General features: G+C 48.3%; 1 protein-coding gene across 3 annotated transcripts in view; it reads right to left on the bottom strand.

The window, feature by feature from the left end:
* Positions 1 to 25,354, bottom strand: part of LOC111863588 (zinc transporter ZIP11) — a gene marked incomplete at its 5' end in the record, with an annotated part of 65,047 nt that overhangs the window by 9,129 nt on the left and 30,564 nt on the right. Inside the window, 2 exon segments of one of the 3 annotated variants that reach the window (XM_023850048.2) lie at positions 640 to 798; positions 12,872 to 12,970. In XM_023850048.2, the coding sequence (XP_023705816.2) occupies positions 640 to 798; positions 12,872 to 12,970 (258 nt within the window). 3 annotated transcript variants of the gene reach the window in all.

The raw sequence follows: 25,354 nt of genomic DNA, 5'->3' as shown, positions 1-25,354 counted from the left end.
TCTGTCATATTTTACATCCTAGGGTTCAGAAGGATCAGACAATCTGATAGAACTAGGCGTAGATGGAATGTGAAGACAGAGGGGAAAGTTCTGGGACCAGGCAAATCCTGACACAGATTTCACTTGGTTTTCCTCTGTCTTCAGGCAAATACCGAGATGGTTCCCAAGTTCCAAAAGTTCCTACTTCTTGCTTCTGTTGCAGTTCTCCCGACTTAAATACATAAGAATTACGCCCTTAACCTTCTAATTTCGCCAAATTATTCTTTCCCCCCAAAGAATGCAACTGACCATTCTCTCACTCAAGGAGCTGAGCCCTTCTTGAGGAGCCGCCAATTCTGCAGCTACTCAAGAACTTCCCAGCAATTTATGGAACCCAAAGGTTCATTACCGTGCCCACAAGAGCCCTCCACTGGTCCCTATCCCAAGCCAGATCAATCCCATCCATACTATCCCATTCTATGTCTCTAGGATCCATTTCCATTAAATTCGTAAAATCTCTCGCGCCTTGTCTCTGGCCATCTCGACGTCTTCACGTCCGCACTGTCCTTACCAGAAGGACTAGTGAGCGAAGCCTGGGAACTTTCTTTCTCTCGCTTTTCGAGATTCGAACGATTAAACAGACTGTGGCATTTCTCTTACCAGGTGTTGGCTTCTGGTATGACGTCATTCGCAACAACGTATATCATGGCCCCCGCCGCGAAGGACAAAGCATATGGAAGGACCGGTTCTGCGAGGGTGACCGCCGCCGCCCCCAATACGCCGAACACGGGCTCCACCATACCGCTCAGCTGCCCGTAGCTGCAACATTACCAACATATCTGTGAGCCAGGATTCTGTTCCCGGTAAAGGTAAGACATTTTTCTCTACTCCACAGCGTCCATACTGGCCCACCCAGCCTCCTATCCAATGGGCACCGGGGGTAAACCGACCGGGGCGTGAAGCTGACCACTCACTTCCATCCAGTGCAGAAGACAAGAACGGTGGAGCTATACCTCCACTCCCCGACACATCTTCGTGGCAGAGTGCTTAATTAATTAAGCACAGGGACAATTTTACCTGTACCTTCAGGAAATATACCAGACGCACATGCACCGGGCTCCGTGCTGGATGTCCTTGAGGAGTGGCAGGGCGACAGAACAGCACGAAACGCAGAGGACTGCTCTATCTGGCCCAAGTTTCTTCCGTTTGAATGCTGGTATCTCCACACCACATCCTTCCTGCCGCTCCACGTGCGGCCACGGCAACAGTGGCTCAAGTAACAACTGTCGTGACGCAAAGAAGCCGAACAGTGGGTGAAAACGTACAGAAAGAGTACCATTTGGTTAGAAGGTACCCAGGTTGCGCCTGCTCGTCCTTCTGGTAGGGGCAGTGTGGACCTGAAGACGTTAGCATGGTTAGAAGCAGTGGCTTGAGCCAGGGGCCGAGGGATTTTGATTTCCTGAATTACTCTCGAAATTTCCTGAATTAACGTCAAGATGCATAATTTGGAGAGATAACTTTGTAGCTTTTACAGCAGATAAAGGGGGAAGAAAGGTAAAGCTATCCCTGTAACAGGCCGTGGAGGCCCATAGGATTGTGAGGCGTCGAAGCGCCTAAATTTTCTAGACAATCGGCTCATAGATGGCGGTGAGGTTATCAGCCTTACGCGCCGGCCGCCCTTTACCCCCAGGAAGATTCCTAGTACTCATTTCTGATAGAGGCTGAGTCGACCCCAGGGTCACAGTGAGGCTGGAAGGATCAGGTCAATTGAAAAAATCCAATGACCACATCAGGAATTGAACCCGCGACCTTCCGGCTTGTAGCACATTGCCTCAACTAACTGTGCTACCGCGTGGCCCCATTTTCAGAGGAAGGGATTCCAATTCTGACGTATTTAAATCGTGGGTGTGGGCTCTGCACGAGAAGCTGACAGTAGCAGTTCGGAACTTGGGAACTATCTCGGCACTCGCTTGAAGACTGAGGAAAACCAAGGAAACCTGCGTCAAGATGGCCTGTCCCAGGGCAGTTCCCTAGCCAGTGTAGAGTAGTACACAGTACAGACGGGCACCACGCCATGTCCTCACACGAGCTGCAAAGTGCACTGATGCTGACGGTGGAATTTTCGCAAATGTATTGTACTCGGTAAACTGCACCAACTTTGTCACTCGAGCAATAAATACCGGCATTAGAAACAGCACGTAATATGTCTTTCTTATCAACAGTTTTGCAACTGTACAGTGAAATAGCTGTATCTCGGAAACTGTGAATAGGACACATGTACACATACACCTTTTTTTTCGCTTAGAATGACCGATACTATGACCTCCCAGATTACTGACCTTTCCTCCTGAGGCACCCTTTATAGCGTTGAATACTATGATGAATTATGAACCGGAAGGAAGTGGTCGTGGCCTAATCGAGGTATAATTTAGTTATTTACTTGAAGGGACTGAAGGCGGTGTTCCTGTGGAGATTCGAGCTCAGCATTTCCAGGTTACCGCAAAGTCAACCCGCTCGATGCAGTGTTAATTGGTTGTAACACATCGACGCAATTGCCGTTAAGATATCAGTGATTTGTCCTTTATGCCACTGTTACGTTTAATTAGCAAATCTGACGTTGTTGCTACATTCATAAGTGCAGGAGCTGTCCATTCAGACTGCAGCCCCTTCACTCCCCACGATACTCACGGCCCCGGCTTCTTCCTTAACCTTTTAAAACGTAACGACAACTATATCATACCTAAAAGTAACTAAAGTTGTCCTCAGATTTAACTAATTACGCACTACGTCATGAAGACGTTAATGCTATTTGGGGAAATAGTCGCTGTTTATTGTGAGAACCATACGGAACACACAGATACTCTGTGTGGGCAGAATATATAGCAATTCAGTTCGTACTTCACAGGAAACACATTACGTCTCCGCTACAAAGCCCAACCGGTTAATGCTGTTTAGGGAAACAGTCGCTGTTTATTGTGAGAACCATACGGAACACACAGATACTCTGTGTGGGCAGAATATATAGCAATTCAGTTCGTACCTCACAGGAAACACATTACATCTCCGCCACAAAGCCCAACCGGTTAATGCTGTTTAGGGAAACAGTCGCTGTTTATTGTGAGAACCATATGGAACACACAAATACACTGCGTGGGCAATATCGCAGCAAGTTTCCGAATGTTAAAGGACGTGGTACATATAGTTACCACTGTGGTTTTAAACGCTTGACAAGTGCATTTACGTAACCCCTCGTTGCGAGTGTGCCAAAAAGAATCCTTGTCTCTGCTGGGATTCGAGTTGCGGTCACCTACACCATAGCTACGTTTAGGGAGTTCACTAACAAAGAGTTCTGGGTGTCTTGCAGCGAACATATCGGGTCGCTATCTGCTTCCCTTTGTATTGTCTGACGACGACCTGACCTCGCGAGACGGCGGCAGTCCGAGACACAATTCCCGCCGCGTACTGCGTACCTTTGTCTGTCAGGGTCGCGGTTCACAAGAATTATCAAAAGCCGAACTTTCTGACGCCTTGCGTCTCAGCGACATATCGACGCCATAAACAGGAAACCCTGTCTGCACCAGAGGTCCCAGGTTCACACCCTTAGCTAACGTCTTGGTGTAGTTCCACATTCAGGACGGCAGAGCGGGCTGGAGTAGCGGTAATCTCAAACCCCTAGTCGGGAGGTGTTCAGTTCGAATCTGGATAGGAGCACCGGTTATCCTGGTCAGCGGCTCGAGGCGAATGCCAGGACAGTACCGCGTTTAGGCCAGATCCCCTTCTTTCCAGGCCCTCTACAACTCTTCATTCGGTTCGACGCCAAACAGTCTGACTGTTCTTGGTGTCGGCTTGAACCGGTTCTCCATTCAAAACATTTTGCCTCTTGTTGCAGATATACCTAGGAATGCCAGGTTCCTCGTGGGTGGTCGGCCACTTCAGTTGGTATTGCAACGGATTACAGGATCGACTGTCTAGGAATCGGGTTTCGATCCCCGGCAGGGGAAAGAGATTTACCTCTTTTACACAGCGTCGAGACCGGCTCTGAGATCCACCCCGCCTACTATCCAGTGAGAAAAGGGGCTCCTTCCCCGGGGGTAAAACAGCCGGGGCGTAGAGTTAACTATTCCCCTCTAGTGTCGAGGTTAAAATGCCTGGAGCTACAGCTCCACTTCCCCATACGGCTGCAAGGCACGAGACTTAATTAAGCAAAGGTATAAATATAAGTAGAAAGGCACCCGCAACCTCCGAAGTGTTCGTACCTATCTACCAAACTATACGGTGTCACATCCTGAGAGTATTCATAAGGAAGTTTCTGGAGGTGTGAGGTGGTAAGGTATTTGATGCTGTACTTAATTAACCATGATGAGATTGGCATGGCATGTAGCACAAACGGGGGAGAAGAGGAATGCATATAGGACATTGGTGGAAAATCCAGAAGGAAAGAGATCACTAGGAAGACCAAGATGTAGGTGGGTGGGTATTATTAAAATCGATCTTAGAGAGGATGAGATGTTAGGTACTGGATTGATCTGGCTCCGAATAGGGAGCAGTAGATGGCTCTTGTGAACGGCACTGAACCTTGGGGTTCCACAAAATTTTGGTAAGTTATTGAGTAGCTGAGCGACTGGCAGTTTCTCGGCAAGGGCTCAGCTCCATGAACTTAGTTAATTAACGATGATAGCGTAAGATGCAGTAGTGGGACAGCTCCATGCTCACTTAACTGCGGGCACTACAGGTGAGTGCTAAGCTTCACGCTTCGGCCGCTTCACCAACAGTGAAGAATCTCCTTGAATTCTCGCGATAGGCGGGTTTGGGCTACTGAACCGCTTTCAAAGTTGTGCGGAAGCGAAAATCTCTGGTCCTGACCGTGAATGGCACCTCGGTGGATGCCTCCCGTGATTTTCAACTGAATGAACGCCAGTGGAACCTGTGCGGGCTGCTGTGGTTCTGTGGCCAGTCTGTGTGAAGCGGTTCGGGTCGGCGTCACAAACACGTACATAAACACCTCGCCCACGACGCATCACGCAGACAACAAAAGCTGCAAGAAATAGGCCCCGACTTCTTCCTATTGCAGCCAAGTGACTGCTGTTGCAGGCATTTACACCCCACTTCCGGTCCCCCCTCCCCCAACTTCCGGCTCCATCTCTGTCACTCCCAGCATCACGGGTTGGAAGGTCACACACAGTATCACGGCTCAGCTGTGGTTTGCCACGGCTAAGCGCGATTCACTCGGTCCAGACGGGCTGTACCGCCGGGGTTCGATTCCCGGAAGGGGCAAGAGATTCTCCTCTTCTGTATGGCGTTCAGACCGGCTCTGAAGCCCACCCAGACTCCTATATATCGGGTACCGGTGGGCTGTTTCCCTCGGGGTAAAGCGGCCGGGGCGTGAAGCTGACCACTCACCTCCGTCTACGACCCAGGTCAAGAATGGTGGAGCTATACCTCAACTTCCCAAATGCATCTTCATGACGTCGTCGTTGATTAATTAAGCACAGGGACAACTTTACATTTGTCACACATAGGGACTGGAAGAGGGACACGCGGTAGAGTAGTTGGTTGAGGCACTGTGCTACAAGCCGGAAGGTCGCGGGTTCGATTTCCGATGAGGTTATTGGATTTTTCAATTGACCTAATCTTTCCAGCCGCACTATAGCCCTGCGGTCGACTCAGCCTCTAATAGAAATGAGTACCAGGGATCTTACTGGGGGTAAAGAACGGCCAGCCTCGACGTCTCACAAGCCTATGGGCCTCCACGGCCTGTTACAGGGATACCTTTACCGTTCTCTTTCAGGGATTTGAGGAGAACTGAAATGTTTCGTGCAAAACAGGTGTATCTGCCAGCAGTGAGACGGCAGTTCATTGCAGCTCATACCAGGAGCTGATACATAGCTCAGCACATACAGTGACCAGGCTACGGGGTTGGAGGACCGAAAAATCTAAGTTCGATTACCGGTAGGGTCAAGAACAGATTGTCCTGCAATGACTCAGGGGCCCACTCAGCCTCCTATCCAGTGGGTGCGGGTGGGCTCTTTCCCCTGGGATAAAGCAGCCGGGGATTGAAACTGGCCATTCGACTCCATCAAGTACAGAGATTACGAATGCGTGGAGTATACCTCCACTCCCCCATGTCTTCACGGAGTGGTACTTAATTAAGAACAGGAAGAGAGCTTTACTGTCTTATTACAACTTAACCATTTTAATTCAAATGCGGTCATCTGTATTGTGGCACACCGTTTCGGAGGAACATGCTACCTCCATCGTCAGGGTCGAGGCGATTAGGTCTCATACATGTAAGATGAATAGGGTTGCAGAACTGGTCCAGACGCTGGAGAAATTAGAAGAATCTTTTGCCCCTCCTGGGGAATCGAACCCGGACTGTCCTGTAGTCGAGCCCATAGCCTAGTCGCTGTCACCAACACAATCGGCAGAACATCCTCTTTCGAGGCACAGCATCCGTTACAAGATTCTGCTAGAGTCGTCATTGGACCACCCGCTTGTCATTTCTCTGCATTTCGCAAGGACTTCTTTCCCACCTCATGACTCAAGGTACGCGGGTTCAAACCCGGAGGAGGTCGTGGTATTTTTAAGGACGGAAGAATTCAGGGAACAAGTCCTCCGGGAAGGACTTTAAGCCGTGGGTCCCGTGTCGTAGATTTACGACACGTAAAAGATCCTCATTTCTCTTGGAGACCTCTGAGCAAAATTAGGCAACAAGTAGTTTCCAATGTCTCTGGTAGATGGGGGAAATATCAGGTACCAAGGGCCGACCTCGTTGGCTGAACGGGGCTGATAGTACGCACCAGTACCGGTAGGGTATGGCGACAGTAGAAATTAAAGGGGGACGCACAATGGACCAATAACTGGTCTAAGTGCATGGGGAAACCCACCCCCTCTAATAATAATAATAATAATAAACCCTGCATCCAACCCCCAACATGGAGGACCTGTTGTCGCTATACTCGCTGATGGTCTAATTACAGACGGTTGTAGACATATTAACGCAGTGAACGTCATGTGAAGGTTAGGATAGGCCCGTTTCTGCGCGTTGTCTTGGTGCACGTATTGTCCATTACGTGACTGAGCGAGGAGAGGAAGTCACAGCAGGGCTACCAACTTTACGCCATGGCGAGTTCGACGAACTGCAGTCTTCATGTGTTCCCTGCCGCCGATACGGAGCTTGTATCGTTTTTCGTTGTGCACGCCAGGTGAATCAGTAACAAAGGGAGCATGAACAGAGGTCAGGGAGTTTTCCAGCTCCATTGACAAGTGAAACCAATGGGCGAATACCTGAACCGGGGGCTGAACTAAGTACAGTGAATAACCATGAGTGTAGGTTCTCACAGCGGTCGTCACGAAGAGCTCTGTAATGGCGTGCAGTCCAGGTACATGTCTCCTCCACCTTCAAAGCCAAGCAAGAAACCGCCATGAAGAAGGCAGCTGCCCGCTGCTAGCGTGGTTTATTATTAGATCCTGAAGACGCAGGTACCATATTCCTCCGAGACGTCCGTTGAATTTCAAAGGACTACACTCTTCTGAGTGGCCATGAGTTCGATAGCTCTGGTATACTGTCTGTCCGTCCACATGCAACAAACCCTTTTAAAAGGGGGATTACTTCACGCCTATAGATGACTGTCGGTAACTGAGACAGCTCAGTCAGTGTAGTGACTAGGCTACGGGTTGTACGGCCGACGATCTTCTCTTTACAGCGTACAGACCGGCAGTTTCTTTCACCTGGGGTAAATCGGCCGGGGTGTCGAGCTGATTACTCACCTCCGTTTAGCGCAGGGGTTACGCATGCGCGGATGTACACTTCGGCACAATTTCGGGCACATACGCCTGACTTTCCCATCAGCGGATGAATATTGAAGTAACGTTGAAAACAGAGTCTAGTCTTTGGATTGTATTGGTTTCTTACTTGGCTTACACATGTAACCTGAAGATGGAGGCGAGATATTCCTCCGAAACGCTGAGCTGTCTCCGAATTGCACAGCGATACAACCCGAAGACCGTACTCTTCACAGTCACTGCAGTGAGAACTTAAAATCCAACAGAATCTAGTAACTTCATGATGACGTCATGGGCTACGTCACTACCTGACGATGACGTAACCTCGTTCCTATGGCACAGAGTCTAGTCCGAGTTACCAATGATAAAGAGCAGATGAAGGTAAGCAGACAGCTTTACGCTCCGTCCGGCTTAACCACGACAAAAAGAGGACATATTCGGGCAGGAGAGAGGGTGGACCTCAGAACCAATCTGGACGTACAGAAAGTTGAGGTCTGAGGCTCATACTGAGCTGGGTTACAACACCGTGTAGTCTGGTAGATGGGCACCAACGTTTCGGAGGAATATACTGTCCTTATCATCAGGGTAGAAGACTGAGGCGACAGGTTCCTCTCAAATGTTAATAACTGTCTACCAGACTAGACGGTGCCATATAGCAGAAGACTACATTCCAGATCGGAGGTGTTGCTGAACAGAAGTATCACGTCACTGCCAGTGGCAAGCAGTTGGCACGGCGTGGTTAAACAGAGTCAGCATAAGAAACGTGATACGTACCACCGGAAGGTCACACGACCTCGCAACCCCACCTGTCGGGGGGGGGGTCGGTTCCAAGATTACAAAGTACTTATGTATTATGTGTAACTGTCAGCTTATCTCTTGTAGGGGGGGCAGGTGACCAAACGGACATTGCCCCTTAACTCGACTTATCATCCGTGATAATGTTACAACACAACCGACAGTGGCGATTTTGGGGACACGTCAGTGGCGTATGGCTGTCAGGTACTGCACAGACTAGAAGCAAGTGGTGTAACACACGAGATCTATGCATAAATTTGAGGATAATAATAAAAATGAGTTTATATAATATATATTGCATCGGATTTGATCAACGCGTTGCCAAGCAGCAGCTCTGTAAACACGGCCTAACACGCAACAATAGAATATTTATAGCTCGCTGCTAAGCAACAGTCAGCGCGCCAGTGGACTGGCGAGGTAATTATCACGTGACTCGTTTTCTCTGTGGTGTTCTTATGCAACAATAGAACTGTGATTTCTGTGTGGTCCGTGCTGCGGCTATATAACGAGAGCTGTGAGCCATTGTTATGTATGCGAAATGCACACTTGACAAAAAGCTGAGGACACTCATAAGAGACAAACCCATCTTCTCCTCATAGGGGAGTTACATAAGGACTACGACAGGAAGGGTTCATCTGGTCGTGAATCTCGAGGGGCTTGACGCCAAGACGAACTGATTGGCGGAAAGTAACTTTGACTATTAAGTTCAGAGCGAATTATAGCCAGAAGTGAAGTGACAGTGACTGGAGGCCGCGCCATAGCTCAAGCGGTTAGTCGCTGGCTTCCCACCGCGGCGGCCCGGGTTCGATCCCGGGTCTGGTCAAGTGGGATTTGTGGTGGACAAAGTGGCACTGGAGCAAGTTTACTCCGAGTACTTTCGTTTCCCCTGCCAATCTTCATTCCACAAATTGCTCCACAATCACCCTCACCTATCATCTGGGGCTGGTACAATAGGCCAGAAGTGGCCGCAGTACAAGGGACTTAGTCCCACCCCACTAGCAATAAAAAAGTGACAGTGACAGTCCTGAGTTCCGACTGGTCGGTAGGAGCCAGCAGTGGAAAGTTCGTCGACCTGTGAAGATTTTATTCATGTGTAATATTTAGTTATCTGAAGCGCCAGTTCCCGTGGTTTAGTCGTGGTACCAGGAGAGGTCCAGTGTGTAGGCAAATCAGCGCTAGCGTTGTAATTAAATGTGATTAAGAGAGACTGTAACCGATGTGCCAATAAATCCAATCATCCGAACCAGACCCCGTCAATCTCATCACGCGTACCACCCTACACGTGACACTATTGTGACCAAATTTTATCGCGTACAGACTCGTATTCGGGAAGTCCGCAGTTCGAATCTCGGTCGGGACACTGGCTATCCTGAGATACTTCGTGATTTTCCCGAGTCTCTCTCTATGAAACTCTCTTGTGAGTACCTCGGTCAAGCCACACTCGCTGTCTTCTTCCAAATCTCGTTCAATTAATCATTTATCAATCAATCATCGTACCTACCATTCGACACTAACCGTAAACCCTCGCTAATCCGGTTACAATTAATTCGGATGTCGGATAATTAGGACAGAAATGTGAAAAATGCCGTTCACAGTTGAGTACGTACTTTAAAAAGTCACATGACATTCAGGAAGGCAGATAAGTCACGTGTCTGTTCAGACAGAACTTGAGACAGTCTCTTCAAACCTGCATCATTACGTTCAAAAACAAGTATAGCTTCTGAGTCTTCTATCCCTGGAGTTGGAGCTCGGAGCTGAGTGCTGCCACCTGGCGGGAGAAGTGCGTTGCTGTTTCCACGGAAACGTGATTACCAAGCCGTTACTTAGCAGCGGATAGTTCCTAGACCGCGATTGATGACTAGCGTGTCAGAGGTACGTTCTCGTTAACGGAGCGCGAATCAAGGGGCGTTCGAACTGCCGTGGAGCGCACTGATTGGCCAGAGCTTGATTCAATGCGGGTGGCTCTCGCAACGTATTGTCTTTGTATAGTTTTTAAATAAAGGATCTACAGTGATCAGGCGCGGTAGCGTAGTTCGTTGAGGCACTACGCTACAAGCCGGAAGGTCGTCGATTCGTTTTCCGATGAGGTCACTGAATTTCTCAACTGACCTAATCCTTCCAGCCGCACTATGGACCTGGGGTCGACTCAGCCTCTAACAGAAATGAATACCAGGAATCTTCCTGGGGGTAAGGGGCGACCGGCGCGTGAGGCTGACAACCTCACCGTCTGTGAGCCAGTGGGAACCTCGACGTCTCACAACCCTATGGCCTTTACGGCCTGTTACACAAACAGTTTTACCTTTACCTGCTTACATCATTAAATTTCCCATTTATTTGTGTTCCAAGATTTTTTTTTTGTCGTTTAGGGTTATCCGATGCTTCACTAATCCGGATGATGCTCCCCACATTACTCCGGATTAGCGAGAGTTTAGTGAACAGGAGACAAGAGCCGCGACGCCACTGTCAGCGCACGTGCTGGAGTGCACACGTGCAGGATCTGAAGACGGTGACCCTGCTCATTAGAGACGCAATCTCCCCTTGTTCTGGGGGTCAGCATTAAGCAGCAGATCTGGGCTCAATGAACGGCAATACAAATTGTCCCTTTCCTTCCTTCAGAAAGAGGGAAAGGAGGTAATGAAGCGAAACATATAAGAAAGCAAGTTAAAAAGGTAAATTTGTTTGCAATGAAGACGCATGGAGGAGTGAAGTTATAGCATTTTTAACCTCGACACTAGATGGAGGAGGGTGTGCACACGGTAGTATGGTTGAAGTACAACGCTATAAGCCGGAAGGTCGTGGGTTTGTTTCCCGATGAGGTCACTGGATTTTTTCAATTGACCTAATCCTTCCAGCCGCACTATGGTCCTGGGGTCAACTCAGCCTCTAACAGAAATGAGTACCAAGAATATTTCTGTGGTTAAAGGGTGGCCGGTGCGTAAGGCTGACAATCTCACCGCCATCTGTGAACCGACTGTGTAGAAAATGTGGGAGCCTCGACGTCTCACAAACCTATGGGTCTCCACGGCCTGTTATAAGGATACCTTTACCCTTTTGCTTGATGGTGGTGAATGGTGAACACCCTCACAGATTTACCTCTGGGGAAAGATCCCCCGGTACTAATTACCCAGGTAAGTGGGTCCCAGGGACGCGCCATAGCTCAAGCGGTTAGTCGCTGGCTTCCCACCGCGGCGGCCCAGGTTCGATCCCGGGTCTGGTCAAGTGGGATTTGTGGTGGACAAAGTGCCGCTGGGGGAGGTTTTCTCCGAGTATTTCGGTTTCCTCTGCCAATCTTCATTTCACCAATTGCTCCACAGTCACCCTCACCTATCATCTGGGGCTGGTACAATAGGCCAGAAGTGGCCGCAGTACAAGGGACTTAGTCCCACCACACTAGCAATAATAATAATAATAATAATAAAGTGGGCCCCAAGGGCAGTCAGTATGCTGTGGAAAAGAGAACCTTTTGTCCCTGCCTGGAATCGAATCCCGATATTTCCTTTGTCCACAGTAAATAGCGATTATTTCCCAAAACAGCATTAACCGATTGGTCGTTGTTATGGAGACGGGGTGTTTCCTGTGAGGTACGGACTGAATTGCTATATACATATCACATATCATTCCCAGACTCGTGATACAGTGTAATATGGTTATGAGTCCCAGAACCAAGAATGACTGTGCTGGCGAATGCCAGGAGCAATTTACCCAAGCGACCGAGCTTAAGGAAGATGCGCTGAAAGATGCGTTTTCAAAATAGAAATGTTTCGAGGAAGCTGTTTTTTTCTCTTAGTGTATGAATGTAATCGTATAAGGGGTTGGCCTTCTCGGCCCTTGCACCGCGATCTATTGTGCTTTTCTCTTACTGTAACTGGTGCACCAATGCACTGTGTTTCCGACAGAATTATGGGAACAGTACACGGTAGGCAAATCTCAGGGGACGTCCACACTGCGGCCTAGAAGTCAGTGCGTAATAGGAACGTCCTGGGACCGGCCATCTCTACACAGGTTTTCGTGGTTTTCCTCTGTCTTCAGCCAAATGCTGAGATTGTTCCCAAGCGGCTACTGCGTGCTTCTGTTGCCGCCCTCTCGACGCGTCTGCTTTTACCGGTTCTCACGGTCTCTTCGCTTGCGGATTTCTTATATTTTTCCTTCTACCCTGAAGATGGAGGCGATACGTTCCTCCGAAACGTCGGTTAACACCACATATACACGGTGCCAAATCCCAGAAGACTGCTTTCTTCAGATTTATTCATGATCACCCAGGCTCATCTTTCCCTTAAGGAAGGCTCCAAATGGACTTAAGCACTGTTTTACTTACAAGAAGCTGCGAAAGGTGGAGAACCCCGCCGCCTGGAGAGGTAGGCTGACTGCAAGGCCTTCAGGGAAGTTCTGAATGCCTATTCCAATTGCCAGGTTCCTGCGGACAAGAAGGGCACATGAGTCAGCAAGGAAAGCATGGCACAGGCCCGGAGCTCCAAAGTTTGGCACACACAAATTGGCGTCACGGCCGGAGTTTGCAGGTACAAAGCCGCCCAAAGTAAACTAATGATAGAAGGGGGGCCAGTCAGCTGCAGTCTTCCCTGCATTCCTTCAATATGTCACGATATAAAGAGGAGGAACACTACGCAGGGGTTGAGGTCCTCACACCGGTGGTTTATGAACACTTCTATCTTCAGGGATATAACACCGTGCAGTCCGTTCGTAGTCAACCGACGTTTGCTCTGCTTGCCGCCTGCTTTCACGCTCGTTTCTTTCTCGGTTTATTCTTAGATCCTGAACATGGAGGCGATATGTTCCTCCGAAACGTCGGTTCACCTATAACGGACTTCAATGCGTTATATCCCAGAAGATAATAATCTTGTAGAGTAATACTAGACTCTGGGGCGTGACGCCATGTTGACTGACATAAACCGACGTTTCGGATGAGCTTACTGCCTCCATCTTCAGGGTCGAAAACACCTTAAGCAAGAAACAGAACAGCAAGTTGAGCAGTCAGCGCTCAGTGCCGCACCCGCTGTGGTGGACTCAAAATCCAACAAAATTATTTCCTGAACCCAAGAAGGGTCCTTGGGGGCAGTTCCGTAAGGCTGCGCATGCGCTGCAAGGAAGCAGCAGAAACAAGTAGAACTTGGTTTCTAAATAAGTCGGTCGGCCAGACGAGCAAGACGGACGAGCCTGTTGGACTTCATTCCGCGCAGCGCTACAGCCTCAACTGAAAACATCGACCCGCCGCTCCGAATTAAGTACTGCTTTTTCCTGGTATTTTACACCGAGTAGCGCGGGTTATCTTGCAAATGCCTTCTCTCGGAACTGGAAGCTTCGCTTACTCAACATAGGAACAATCAATAGTAGAGGTACCACACTTACTTAACCGGTCAATCGGTCAGGTAAACTGCTGCTGGTCCTCGCCAGCACAGTAATTCTTTGTTTTTGGTCCCCTCGGGAATAATGACCAAATTTTTGTTCGTTCCAAGTCCCTTTATGTGTTTGGAAACGGAGGTCTCCACTTCGAAGAGACGAGGAGTTTGTCTTCCAGAGTATGCGCCACGTTTGTTGCACCGTAATTCAGTACGAGTGTACCCACACTCACGCAGAGTCCGTGTAAGGGCATTTGTACTTTATGGGCACCAATGCCGCTATACTCCCGGGGAAAACAACCCCAGCACCCACTGTAAAGGAGGCTGCGTGAGTCCTAGGCTGGTCTGGACCTCACGGAGAAAAGGATAAATTTATTTCCCTTATCGAGAATCGAACCCTGACTCTTCGGTTGCCCAGCTCGTAGCCCAGTCGCTATATGCGCTCACAGTAAAAGGAAATCATCAAAATCATCACTGGCTAAACAGCCCCTTTCGAACCACAGCATTCCTTACAAGATTCTGCCAGACTGCGTCCGGGTTTCACTTCTTCGGAATTCGCAACAATAATTTTTATTTTACAGAGTAAGGTCGTCAAGCCCTGCGTCCAACCCCCAAACTGAAGAGCTATGTTTCTGTATCCATGTCTCCCAGGGACAGGGTTCCGGTTCCCTTTTCGTCGCCTCCTACGGCTCACAGGGCTACGGTGGAGGTTTTCGAACCGGCCTCCACTCGGGACAGTGAAAGGAAATAGGCAATACACACAAAGAAAGAGAATTATTTCCATTATGACAATAATGAGCCCATTAATACAGAAAATAATTATCATTAACGGATGGAAGATATTCATATTTATATTCAATACAAGTAATAAACGTAATAATAATAATAATAATAATAATGGCGAGCGTGACGGGGAAGGCCGCCGTTCGGTGGGAACCCTGTCACGTGTCTGCCGTCTTCTTTCTCTCTCGCCGTTAAATCCCATTTGCCTCGGCTGTCTCTGCTTTCTCCCGGAACTTCGGGGTTTCCCCTGGTCTGGCAGTGAGTCTACAGGACGATCAACAAAACTATGCACCGTTTCGCCGTACGTCATCAAAATGGCCCGGAATCGGACAACAGCCAGCTGTTTCCACTCTCTTAGCAACATTTTTCCTGAACCGTCACTTAAAGATCTCCCGTTCTTCACGCCTCTATGTGCATTTCAATTTGTAAACTATGTCGGAATAGCTCAGTCGGTTTAGTAACAGGCTGCAGAATTGACAGCCAAGGAATATAGGTCCGTTTTCCGGTAGGCGCAACGAATTTCTCTTACCTTTACATCGTCCAGACAGGCTCGTATTCAAAGGGTAACGGGGACTCTTACCAGACGGTAAAGGTAGTTCAGTGCCGACGCTAACAATGCCTCCACTCCCCCCATTCGCTCTCACCATAAGGAAGACGAACAACTTGTGTTATGTAGGATTTGAGGTTTTGACGGCAGTGACTATGAAGAATGCCGTCTTCTGGGATGTGGTACCGTGCAGATACTGTGCAAACCGACGTTTCGGAGGAACGCATCGCCTCCATCTTCAGGGCAGAAAACCCCGCGTGCGAGGAACCTACATGAGCAGGTGGCTAGCAGACTGAGCCACCAGTCGAAAACACCCAGTTGTGGCATTATTATGTTTAGAGGGTTAAATCTCGCTCCTCTACCATACTGCTAATCCAGCTTCTGGGATGTGACGCCGTGTAGTCTAGCACACTACACGGCGTCCATCCCGGAAGGGATTCTTCTCCGTGGGAACATCAAATCTCCAGTGTCCTTGATATCACAGAGTGCAAGAGTGGGCTACAGTACACGCACATTCGCGCGCAATCGGAACAGGGTCAGAACACACGGAGAGACGCCTGAATAACTTTCAAGCCAATACATCAGCAGCAAATGAACTCCCCCCACCCTTCCTGTCTTCATAACATGGTTTAGCAGACTGCGGGGCTCCAAAGGGAGACCGGAGAGAGAGATGGACCCCCTCAGGGGGTCATGTGTGGTGAGGGGGGCGGGGGAACGGCCACTAAACCCGTATTCAACAAGGACACCCACAAGACTATGTTTTCTTTTTCTGTAATATTAAAAAAAGTTCAGCGCGTAATTTTGTCTGTTGTTTTGTATGAGTGTGAAATGTGGTTTCTAGCCCTGAGACACGAACACAGATTAAGGGCGTTTCAGAGAAGCGCAAAAGAAGGTAAATTTGTCCATGTGCTTAATTAATTACACAAATGTGACATGAAGGCGTGTGGGGGAGTGGAGGTATAGCTTGACCGTTATTGACCTCGACAGTAGATAAGAGATGAGTGGTTAGAATCACGCCCCGGCAGCTTTAACACTCACAGCGACTGGATAGGACGCTTGGTGGACCTCAGAGCCGGTCTGAATGCTGTGGTGAAAAGAAAAATCTTAACCCTGCGGTAATCGAACCGGGCCGACCAGCCNCGGGGGGGGGGGTGGCTAACACCTCACCTCCATCTACTGCCGAGGTCAAGAATGGTGGAGCTGTGCCTCCACTCCCCCGTCTTGCTCGATTAATTAAACCTGTACTTTACTTTACCTGTAAAAAGAAAGGACAGAGAAAACTACAAAATGAGCTTCATGTAATGCAGGTATACCAACTTCTTAACATTTGTTTCCTGAAGACAGAGGCAGCAGGTTATGCTGAAACGCTGGCACATTCTAGAACAGATGATGCCTTCCGCCCTGAGCGTGTAAAACAGGTTTACGTTGCGTCAGCATTATATTGTGACGTGTCATTACGTCATCACTAAAACCCTACTTGTTGCCTGCTTCATGCTGGTTTTTTTGCTTGGCTTATTCTTCGGTCCTGAAGATGGAGGCAACATGTTCCTCTGAAACGTCAGCTGACATTCACTACACGGTTTTACGTCCCTTAAGACATAACTTTTTATAACCACCGGTGTAAGAACCTAAAATCCTACACTGTCAGCAGGAATGTACGCGTCGCGTTTATCCACACGCAGAGGACCTGAAGAAAGCCTCGCAGACAGGATGGAATGTCGTACATGATTGGCACCCTATATGGGAAGAGGCAGTTGTCAGGATCGCTCGCGGACCATACATGGCGCTACATTCCGACAGCAATGTTGCCAACTTCAGACGCCACTGCGCATGCTCGATGGGAACAAGAGGCCCAATATATTGCACCTTCTGTTGGTTTCTGACGACATATCAACTACACAGGTTGGTTTATAGCGTCAAATATAAGTCAGGGTTCGAGAGAAGAGCACTCGTGCTTCGAAAACAGGAAGTCTGAGGTTCAAAACTCTTTTCTGGATTACTTTACTCATTCGGTAAGCCGACAGCCTACGGGATGGACGTCCCAGGTTTGATTTCCGGTAGGGTAAGATTTTTTCTTCTCCACAGCGTCCAGACAGGCTCTGGGGCCAACACAGCCTCCTACCCAGTGGGTACCGGGGGCTTCCTCTTCGGGGTTTAAGCGGCCGGGGCGTTCATCATTCACTTCTATCTAATGCCGAGGTCAAGAATAGTGGAACTATAGCTCCACACCCCCATATGTCTTCAAGGCATAGTGCTTAATTAATTAAGCTCAGGGAGATATACTTTTTTTACCAGAAGCTAGATCATACAGCGTGGAGTGTAGAATGATTGGTAAATTGGAAAGGGTGTAGAAGGAAGTGGTCGTGGTTTATTTCACGAACAATGCCAGCATATGCTTGCGGCGACAGGAAAACTACAAGAAGCCTCAGTAATGATAGCCGGTGTTGTGACCGAGACTTGAACCAAGCACCTCCCGAATGCCACTCAACAGCCTTACAGTTACGCCAACCTGCTCGGTAAAAGCGCTCCCTGTAACAGGCCGCGGAGGCCCATAGGGTTATGAGACGTCGAGGCTCCCACATTTTGTAGACAATCGGCTCAGAGATGGAGGTGAGGCTGTGGTGTGGTTAGGCACCCATTTCGACTTAAATTAATCGAAATTAATCCCCTTTGCATTTTTTTTTAAAATTACTTAAGTCACCATTAATTCAAAAACCAAAACTCGGTGGCCCTGTCTCAAGCAACCGCTTCTAACCATTCTAACGTCTTCACTGTCACGCTGCTTTTATCAGAAGGAAAAGCGGGCGGAGCCTAGGAACCTTCTAACAAAATGATGCTCTGCCTCCCCAAACAACAAAGTCTCTCTCACGACTTCTCGCTTTCAACTACCACTCTGCTATACTTTCTTTCCACCCGTCTGCAGTGTTTATTCGCTAGGTGGGGGTGGAGTCCAGCTGGGTCCACTCGGCACGGCGGCCACTGATTGCTCTATTGGAATGAAGACTGGCATGGGAAACGGAAGTATCAAAAGCACGGGGGACACGAGAACGAAGTGGGAGGGAGAGAAACGGAAATACTTTCTGCATTTAAGCCTACTGAACACAGTGTTACAATAGATCACTGTGGTCGCGGTGCAAGGGCCAATTTTACAATAGCCAGACAGCATTACTCCCGTCTTGCGAGCGGCAGGTGTACTGACAACTGCGGCTAGTCTGCAGACAATTCCCGCTGTGTGTAATAACGTGTTGATGTATCGACGGGTCAGACGTGGCCCGCGGACCGTTTGTTTGTCTGCCCTTGTTCCTCCAGTTCCTGGAACTGGCTGGAATCTCGTGTCAGTGGCCAGGCCGCAGAGGTGCGGGCCACACGTCGCTCCAGCGAGTCTGTATGACGTGACGTCAGAGGACCCAAGCGAGATAAGAACAGGGATAACCGGGTAGGACTTGAGGTTTTGACACCGGTGGTTATGTAGAGCCCTGCTTGCCACTTGCTTTCAGGCTGGTTTCTTCTTCGACACTTGAAGATGGAGGCGATATGTTCCTCCGAAACGTCAGTTGACTTTCAACGGACTACATGGCGTTATATCCTGCCGCAACTCAGGCGGTTACTGGCCAGTTTCCCACCGCGGCGGCCCGGGTTCAATCTCAGGTCAGATCATGTTGGATTTGTGGTGGACAAAGAGGCAGTACGGCGGGTTTTCTCCGAGTACTTCGGTTTCCCCTACCAATTCTCATTCCCCCAACTGCTACACGCTCCCCTATCATCCGGGGCTGGTACAATAGGCCCAACATCGGGTGGGGTACCGACATGACTCCCTCTCACCCGCCCCGCAAGAATTAGACAAATTCACTAACTACAACCAGTGGACTTACTACCTACAAGCAGCCCACTAGCTGACCGATTATAACTAACTCCATAACTCATTAGATAACAGTAGCTCAGTCAGTACAGTGTGATTAATGGCCGGAGAGTCAAGGTTCGACTCCCAGCGGGGGCAGAGACTTCTATATTGCGTCCAAATGGCGTTTGGGACGCACCCACCCTCCTATCCAACGGGTACCGGAGGCTCTTTCTCAGAGGGCAAAGTGGCCAGAGCGTGAAGTTGACAATTCCCATCTAATTCCGATGTCAAGAAAACATGTAGCTACACTTCCACTCCTCCCCATATTTTTAAACCGTGTTGCTTTGCTAAGCATCCCCGGGGGGGGGGACAAATTTAGCTATGCAACTAAATGGAACAAAATCATTCTTGAAAAGCTGACAGTCGCTCACTCATGAAACTATCCGCCTTCTTTGGTTCCGGAAGGTTTTTTGGTTTATTGCCGTGTTCACAAGAGACCGCCACTGGTCCCTACCCTTGGCGAAATTAATCCAGGTCTGTGTTGAGTCTCACGGCCGAACAACAATCCACGTCTCTGTGTTGAGCCCGACGGCCGAAAACCAATCCAGGTCTCTGTGTTGAGCCCCACGGCCGAAAAACCAGCCAGGTCTCTGTGTTGAGCCCCACAGCCGAAAAACAATCCAGTCTCTGTGTTGAGTATCACGGCAGAAAAACAACCCAGGTCTGTGGTGAGCCCCACGGCCGGAAATGAATCCAGGTACCTGTGTTGAGCCCCGGGACCGAGTAGGAACCCTAGTAGTCCCAATCACGAAAACCTCCGGAAAGCTGATGTCCTGGCCGAGACTGGAACGAAGCACCTCTCGAATACAAGTTCAGATCACCACCGCCAGAGCTAAAATTTCTCGGTACCCCTAACCAGATTTACAAACACTTTCCAAGAGTTTCTTGTTCACACGTCCCTGTCTCAAGATGCCCACTTGACCCGTCCAATCTCCGGCATTGGATCTTCACACGGTGCCTCACAGGTCACTTCCGATCAGAAATAAGCTCGAACCTTTCATTCCCAATAAAGCATTGACAGGGCATAGAAAAAAGTAACACTTTTTCGAAGCAGCTTGTAGAGCAGCAACCCACATAATTGTGTTCTGTGAACTTCTCTGAACTGCTTCTGGCACTAAAAGCAAATATTACCGCTCGCCCTGCAACATTCTGTGCACACCTAAAAGTTCTGGAACCACAGTTCAAAAGCCACTGTCATTCTCACGTCTTATTACTCTGCTAAATTAACTTGTGTAGTTGGTACAGCGCTCTTAAATGATCTAAAAGTCATCAGATCCAAACTACATACACACTCGCTCTGTAATGCAGTAACAGCGTGTCAGTTGGGAGAATGGTGATGAATGTTGCGGGGCACCCTGTAGCGACCTAATATTGTGTGGCGCATAGGAATGTGCAGCGGGTAGTCAAGGTGAGTGGCCTCTGGAATGCGGTCGGTCGCGGAGTCCCAGTCGTCGGGGTAGCAGTGGCTACCTCGCACTCCAGCAAACACTTGCAGCTCTTTCTCATGGACTTCTTACACCAGTTCCAGCAAGACATGGAAAACTACTGTGCCCCATTTCTGAAACATACTCCAGCAAGACCTGGAAAACTACTGTGTCCCATTTCTGAAACATACTCCAGCAAGACCCGGAAAACTACTGTGTCCCATTTCTGAAAGATACTCCAGCAAGACCTGGAAAACTACTGTGTCCCATTTCTGAAAATATATTCCAGCAAGACCTGGAAAACTACTGTTCCCATTTCTGAAACATACTCCAGCAAGACCTGGAAAACTACTGTGTCCCATTTCTGAAACACACTCCACCAAGACCTGGAAAACTACTGTCCCATTTCTGAAACATACTCAACCAAGACCGTTTCAGAAACACATTCCGGCAAGGCCTGGGGATGCAACACTCTTTCTTAACTTCGGACCTAGATGGGCTAAGTGGTCAGCTTCACGCCCGAGCCTCTTCATCACCCCACAGCAACTGAACAGAATGCTGAGTTGACCACAGAGCCGCTCTCGATACACCGATGAAGCCAGTAAGTACCGAAACGTCGGCAACTATCAGACTACAAAGCGTCACATCCGAGCAGGGCGTACCCCCCAAATCACCAACGTTAGAACCCAAAACAACCGATTTCTGCAGCTGACACAAAATGATACATACACTACAACAATTAAAAAAAGGGTAAATGAGTCCTAATGGTTCCGACTGTTTCAAGGGCTGCTCTCCCGTGCGTACTACATGTCCCGCCAAATCGCATCATGGTTATTTGATAATCGTACTAATATCTGCGGAAGCTTGCAAATTATGCAATTATTTATTGTCCTTCTGTCACGCCCGGTCCTCAAACAGAACCGAATATTGTGATACATATCAATATTCTCATCAACAGCGACGGGGCTATGGACTAGATGACTGAGGAACTGGAGTTCGATTACTGTCAGGGGCAACAGATTTTCCTCTTCTCTACAGCGTCCAGATCGATTCTGGGGCATATCCGGCCTCCCATCCAATGGGAACAATGGGCTCTTCTCCGAGGTAAAGCAGCCAGGACATAATGCTGAACATTTACCTCCATGCTAAGGCTAAGAATGCGTGGAGCCATATCTCCGCCCCACCATACGTCTTCATGTCGTGATGTTTAATTAAGCATAAACACAATTTTGTAAGTACAATGTCGACTATTTAAACACTGGTTAACTCGTAATAATGAAGTGTCAAAGGACGTACATGTACGTCTGACACGTGGTGTAACCTACGCTAACTTACCCGACACAACATCCTCACAAAATCTAAGCAATATAAGGACAGGAGCTGTCTGCAGTTTAGTTGCCATAAGGCACCAGTACACCACACCCAACATGTATGCGCATGGCTCCTCTCTATCTTTTCCAGCCAGAAGATGTGGACAGTGTAATTCGGCTATTCGTGTCATTTTGACATTTCATAGTAACACTGAAAGAGACATAAGAGGAAGAGGGGATTGGGGGAGTTACATAAGGGGGGCAGAAACATTTTTCGGCTTTTAAGGTTCCCAGGCAGTGCCCTCCTGTCCTGGTTGAGGTACGTTTGAGAGAGGGCAAAGCGTTACGAAGCGGACTTTGTTATGGACAGAGGACAGAAGTTAAAATTGGGCTTTTCTGCATGATAGGAGTTAATGAATGTTGATATTAGAGTCGGAAGCGCTGCATCGGGGAGAAACACTGATGTAATATCTTAAAGAGTCAGTTCGTACCTCACACAGAACACACCAAATCTCCATTATAAAAATAAAGTTGATGTACCGAGAAACAAACGAATCACGCAAATAATTATGTGGGGAAATGTGCTATTTAACGTTAAAGAAAGTGGTACATATAATTACTACGCCCCTATAAGGTAATTAAAGCACAAAGTCCATTGCGTCCATGTACATCCCTTCACAGCTAGCAGCAGCGCGCTACGAGATGGCGGACGTTACGTCATATCCTCCCATCGGGCAGTGATGAAACCGGAAATGCACAACAAGAATGCAGGACTTGCGTCACCAAGTTGCGTAACAACTGCAGTGTCATTGCTGAGACTGGAAAGGTGTACATCAGTCTGTCTGGTAACCGACATATGTTTCAGCGTGCAGCGGAAACATTAGGGCGTAACTGCTGCCTCAAAAGCAATTTTAATCTCGAAAATGAGATCCTTGGCCATTTAAAGCACAGAGGTATAGTCCAACCTTATTTATATAAAAAAACTCGTATTTGTGTTCCGTATGGTTCTCACAATAAACAGCGACTGTTTAACAGCATTAACCGGTTGGGCTTTGTTGTGGAGACGTAGTGTGTTCCCTGTGAGGTACGGACTGAATTGCTATATATTCTGCCCACACAGTGTATCTGTGTGTTCCGTATGGTTCTCATAAACAAACAGCGACTGTTTCCCTAAACAGACCGTGGACAGCTTTACTTCTTACTTTTATCTGGTTATGATAAAAAATTATCGAAACATGACGCGTTTTTAAGAAATGAAAGAATAATTACTTGGTATTTGCTGATATACAACCTAGAATTTGTTGTGTAGACAACTGAGCCATTAGAATTAATTTTCTCATAAATATATACTTTTTAACAGAGATGCAAGTCATAGCGACGATAGCGTCGTGACGACCATGCAGTTGCGATGTTGCCCAGCTAGCAGAAACCATCACAGTTTACTTGCCGCCCCGTAAATGCATGCAACTCAACACGCATCTCGCTCCTAAGCATTTAAAGCAACGAATGACACGGGTCCTCTGTTCACGCAACAGAACTAGTTCCAGCATCGGGATGGATTATGTACCGCGGGATAGTAGGATCACTGATGAACTGGAAAGGATCTGTAAGGAAACTGTCTAAGCCTAATTGTGGTACTAAACCGGCATTTACTTGAAGGATTGGGGGGGGGGGAAATCAAATACACCTCTGTCAGGGTATCCGAAGCCCTGGGCCAGATTCGAACCGAGTGCCTCCCGACAGTCCAGGAACACCGCTACGACAACCTGCCCTGTTCCCACCCTTATGTCTGTCGCTGAGTCCTGTGTCCGGAGGCTACACAAGGCTCACCTAGAACAATCTGCATCTTGGACAAACTCCTTGTAGCCTCAAGTCCTTACAAATAACATCTAAAACATGGTCACGAATCCCGTGATCACTGTGCTGGCGAGGACCAGCAGCAATTTAACAGTCAATAAATTTCAAATTTCAAACAGTTAAGCACAGGGACAACTGTTACCTGATGATAACGTGACTGAGAACAGATCTAGAATTTTTGAACCCGGAAGAAGCGCTCACTTCCCGTAAGCGGGGGGGGGGGCCGACATCTTCAGAACTGACATACAGTATCAGGTGAACGAACCGTGGAGTCATGCGAAATTCCATCTATACTACCGTCATGACACGAGTGAGATTTGGCAACAGCGAGAATGTCTGGCGGTTCGAGATCAACGGTCCAGAAAAGGAGGCTGCGTTCCAGTCTGTATACACGTCGCGATGTTAAATAGGCCACGCCGCGCTGCAGTATTTAAACCGCACAAGAAGAAGGCTGTGTCACAACCTACATGCAGCGCGTTCCGGTAACGCAGGGAGGGCGTAGCAAGTCTCCATTTCGCTTATCTGGAAAGCCGATAAGATTTAAGGAAAAGTAGACTGGACACAGAACGCGTATTCGTTTTATTTGAAAGTCCGGTCATTCCTTTAAATATTTAACGAGTTACGGTCGAGACATGCGCAGAAACGTGGCCCGATTTTAACCGAAACTGAAATGTTTTGGCAGATTTCAATACATGTAAAGCTATCCCTGTGCCAGGCCGTGGAGGCCCATAGGGTTGTGAGACGTCGAGGCTCCCATATTCTCTAGACAATCGGTTCACAGATGACAGTGATGTCAGCCTTACGTGCCAGACGCCCTTTACCCCAGGAAGATTCCTGGTACTCATTTCTGTCAGAGGCCGAGTCGACCCCAGGGCCATAGTGCGGCTGGATTGATTACGTCAATTGAAATATCCAAGGACCTCATCAGGAATCGAACCCGCAACCTTCCGTCTTCTAGCATAGTGCCCCACATGATAGTGGGTGATAACTAAAAATATAATTTGTACAAAATAAAAGAGACCAACAGACAAAAAAAGCAGTCTGGATGGAAAGACTGACGAAACTTTACGGAAACAGATTCTACGGTATAGCCCAAAAGGACAATAAGACTGAGGAAGACCTTGGAAGAGATGGAATAAGTATGAGAAGTCGGAACAGGCTGACTGCAGTGAAATGGGAAGGAAGCCGGCATATAACCAGTTTCTGTTGAACACATGAACTGACTTCACGGAGCTCTTGAGAAGCTGTCAGTCGCTCAGCTACTCAGAACTTCCCAACAGTTTATGCAATCGGAAGGTTCACTGCGGTCTTATAAAGAAGCCATTTCCAAGATAAGACGCCTAGAAAAGGCATTCCACAAACTTCAAATTATCTGAACAGATAAATTACCCATAAAACGAATATCGTGAGAATCCCTCATCGTGTGAATAAGAACACCAGCACACACCGGTCCCTATCCTCAGCTAATCAACTCAGTCCATAACACCCCAATTTATCTCTCTAAGATAACTATCTACCCACCTACGTCTTGGTCTTCCTAGTGGTCTCCTTCCTTCTGGCTTCCCCACCGATATCCTACACGAATTCCTTTTCTCCTCATTCGTGGTACATGCCATGCTCAT

The sequence above is a fragment of the Cryptotermes secundus genome, unplaced genomic scaffold, assembly GCF_002891405.2.
Source record: "Cryptotermes secundus unplaced genomic scaffold, Csec_1.0 scaffold1379, whole genome shotgun sequence".
Classification (NCBI taxonomy): Eukaryota; Metazoa; Arthropoda; class Insecta; order Blattodea; family Kalotermitidae; genus Cryptotermes; species Cryptotermes secundus.
The sequence above is the reverse complement of the archived record's forward strand: the minus strand, read 5'-3'. Positions and strand labels throughout refer to the sequence as shown.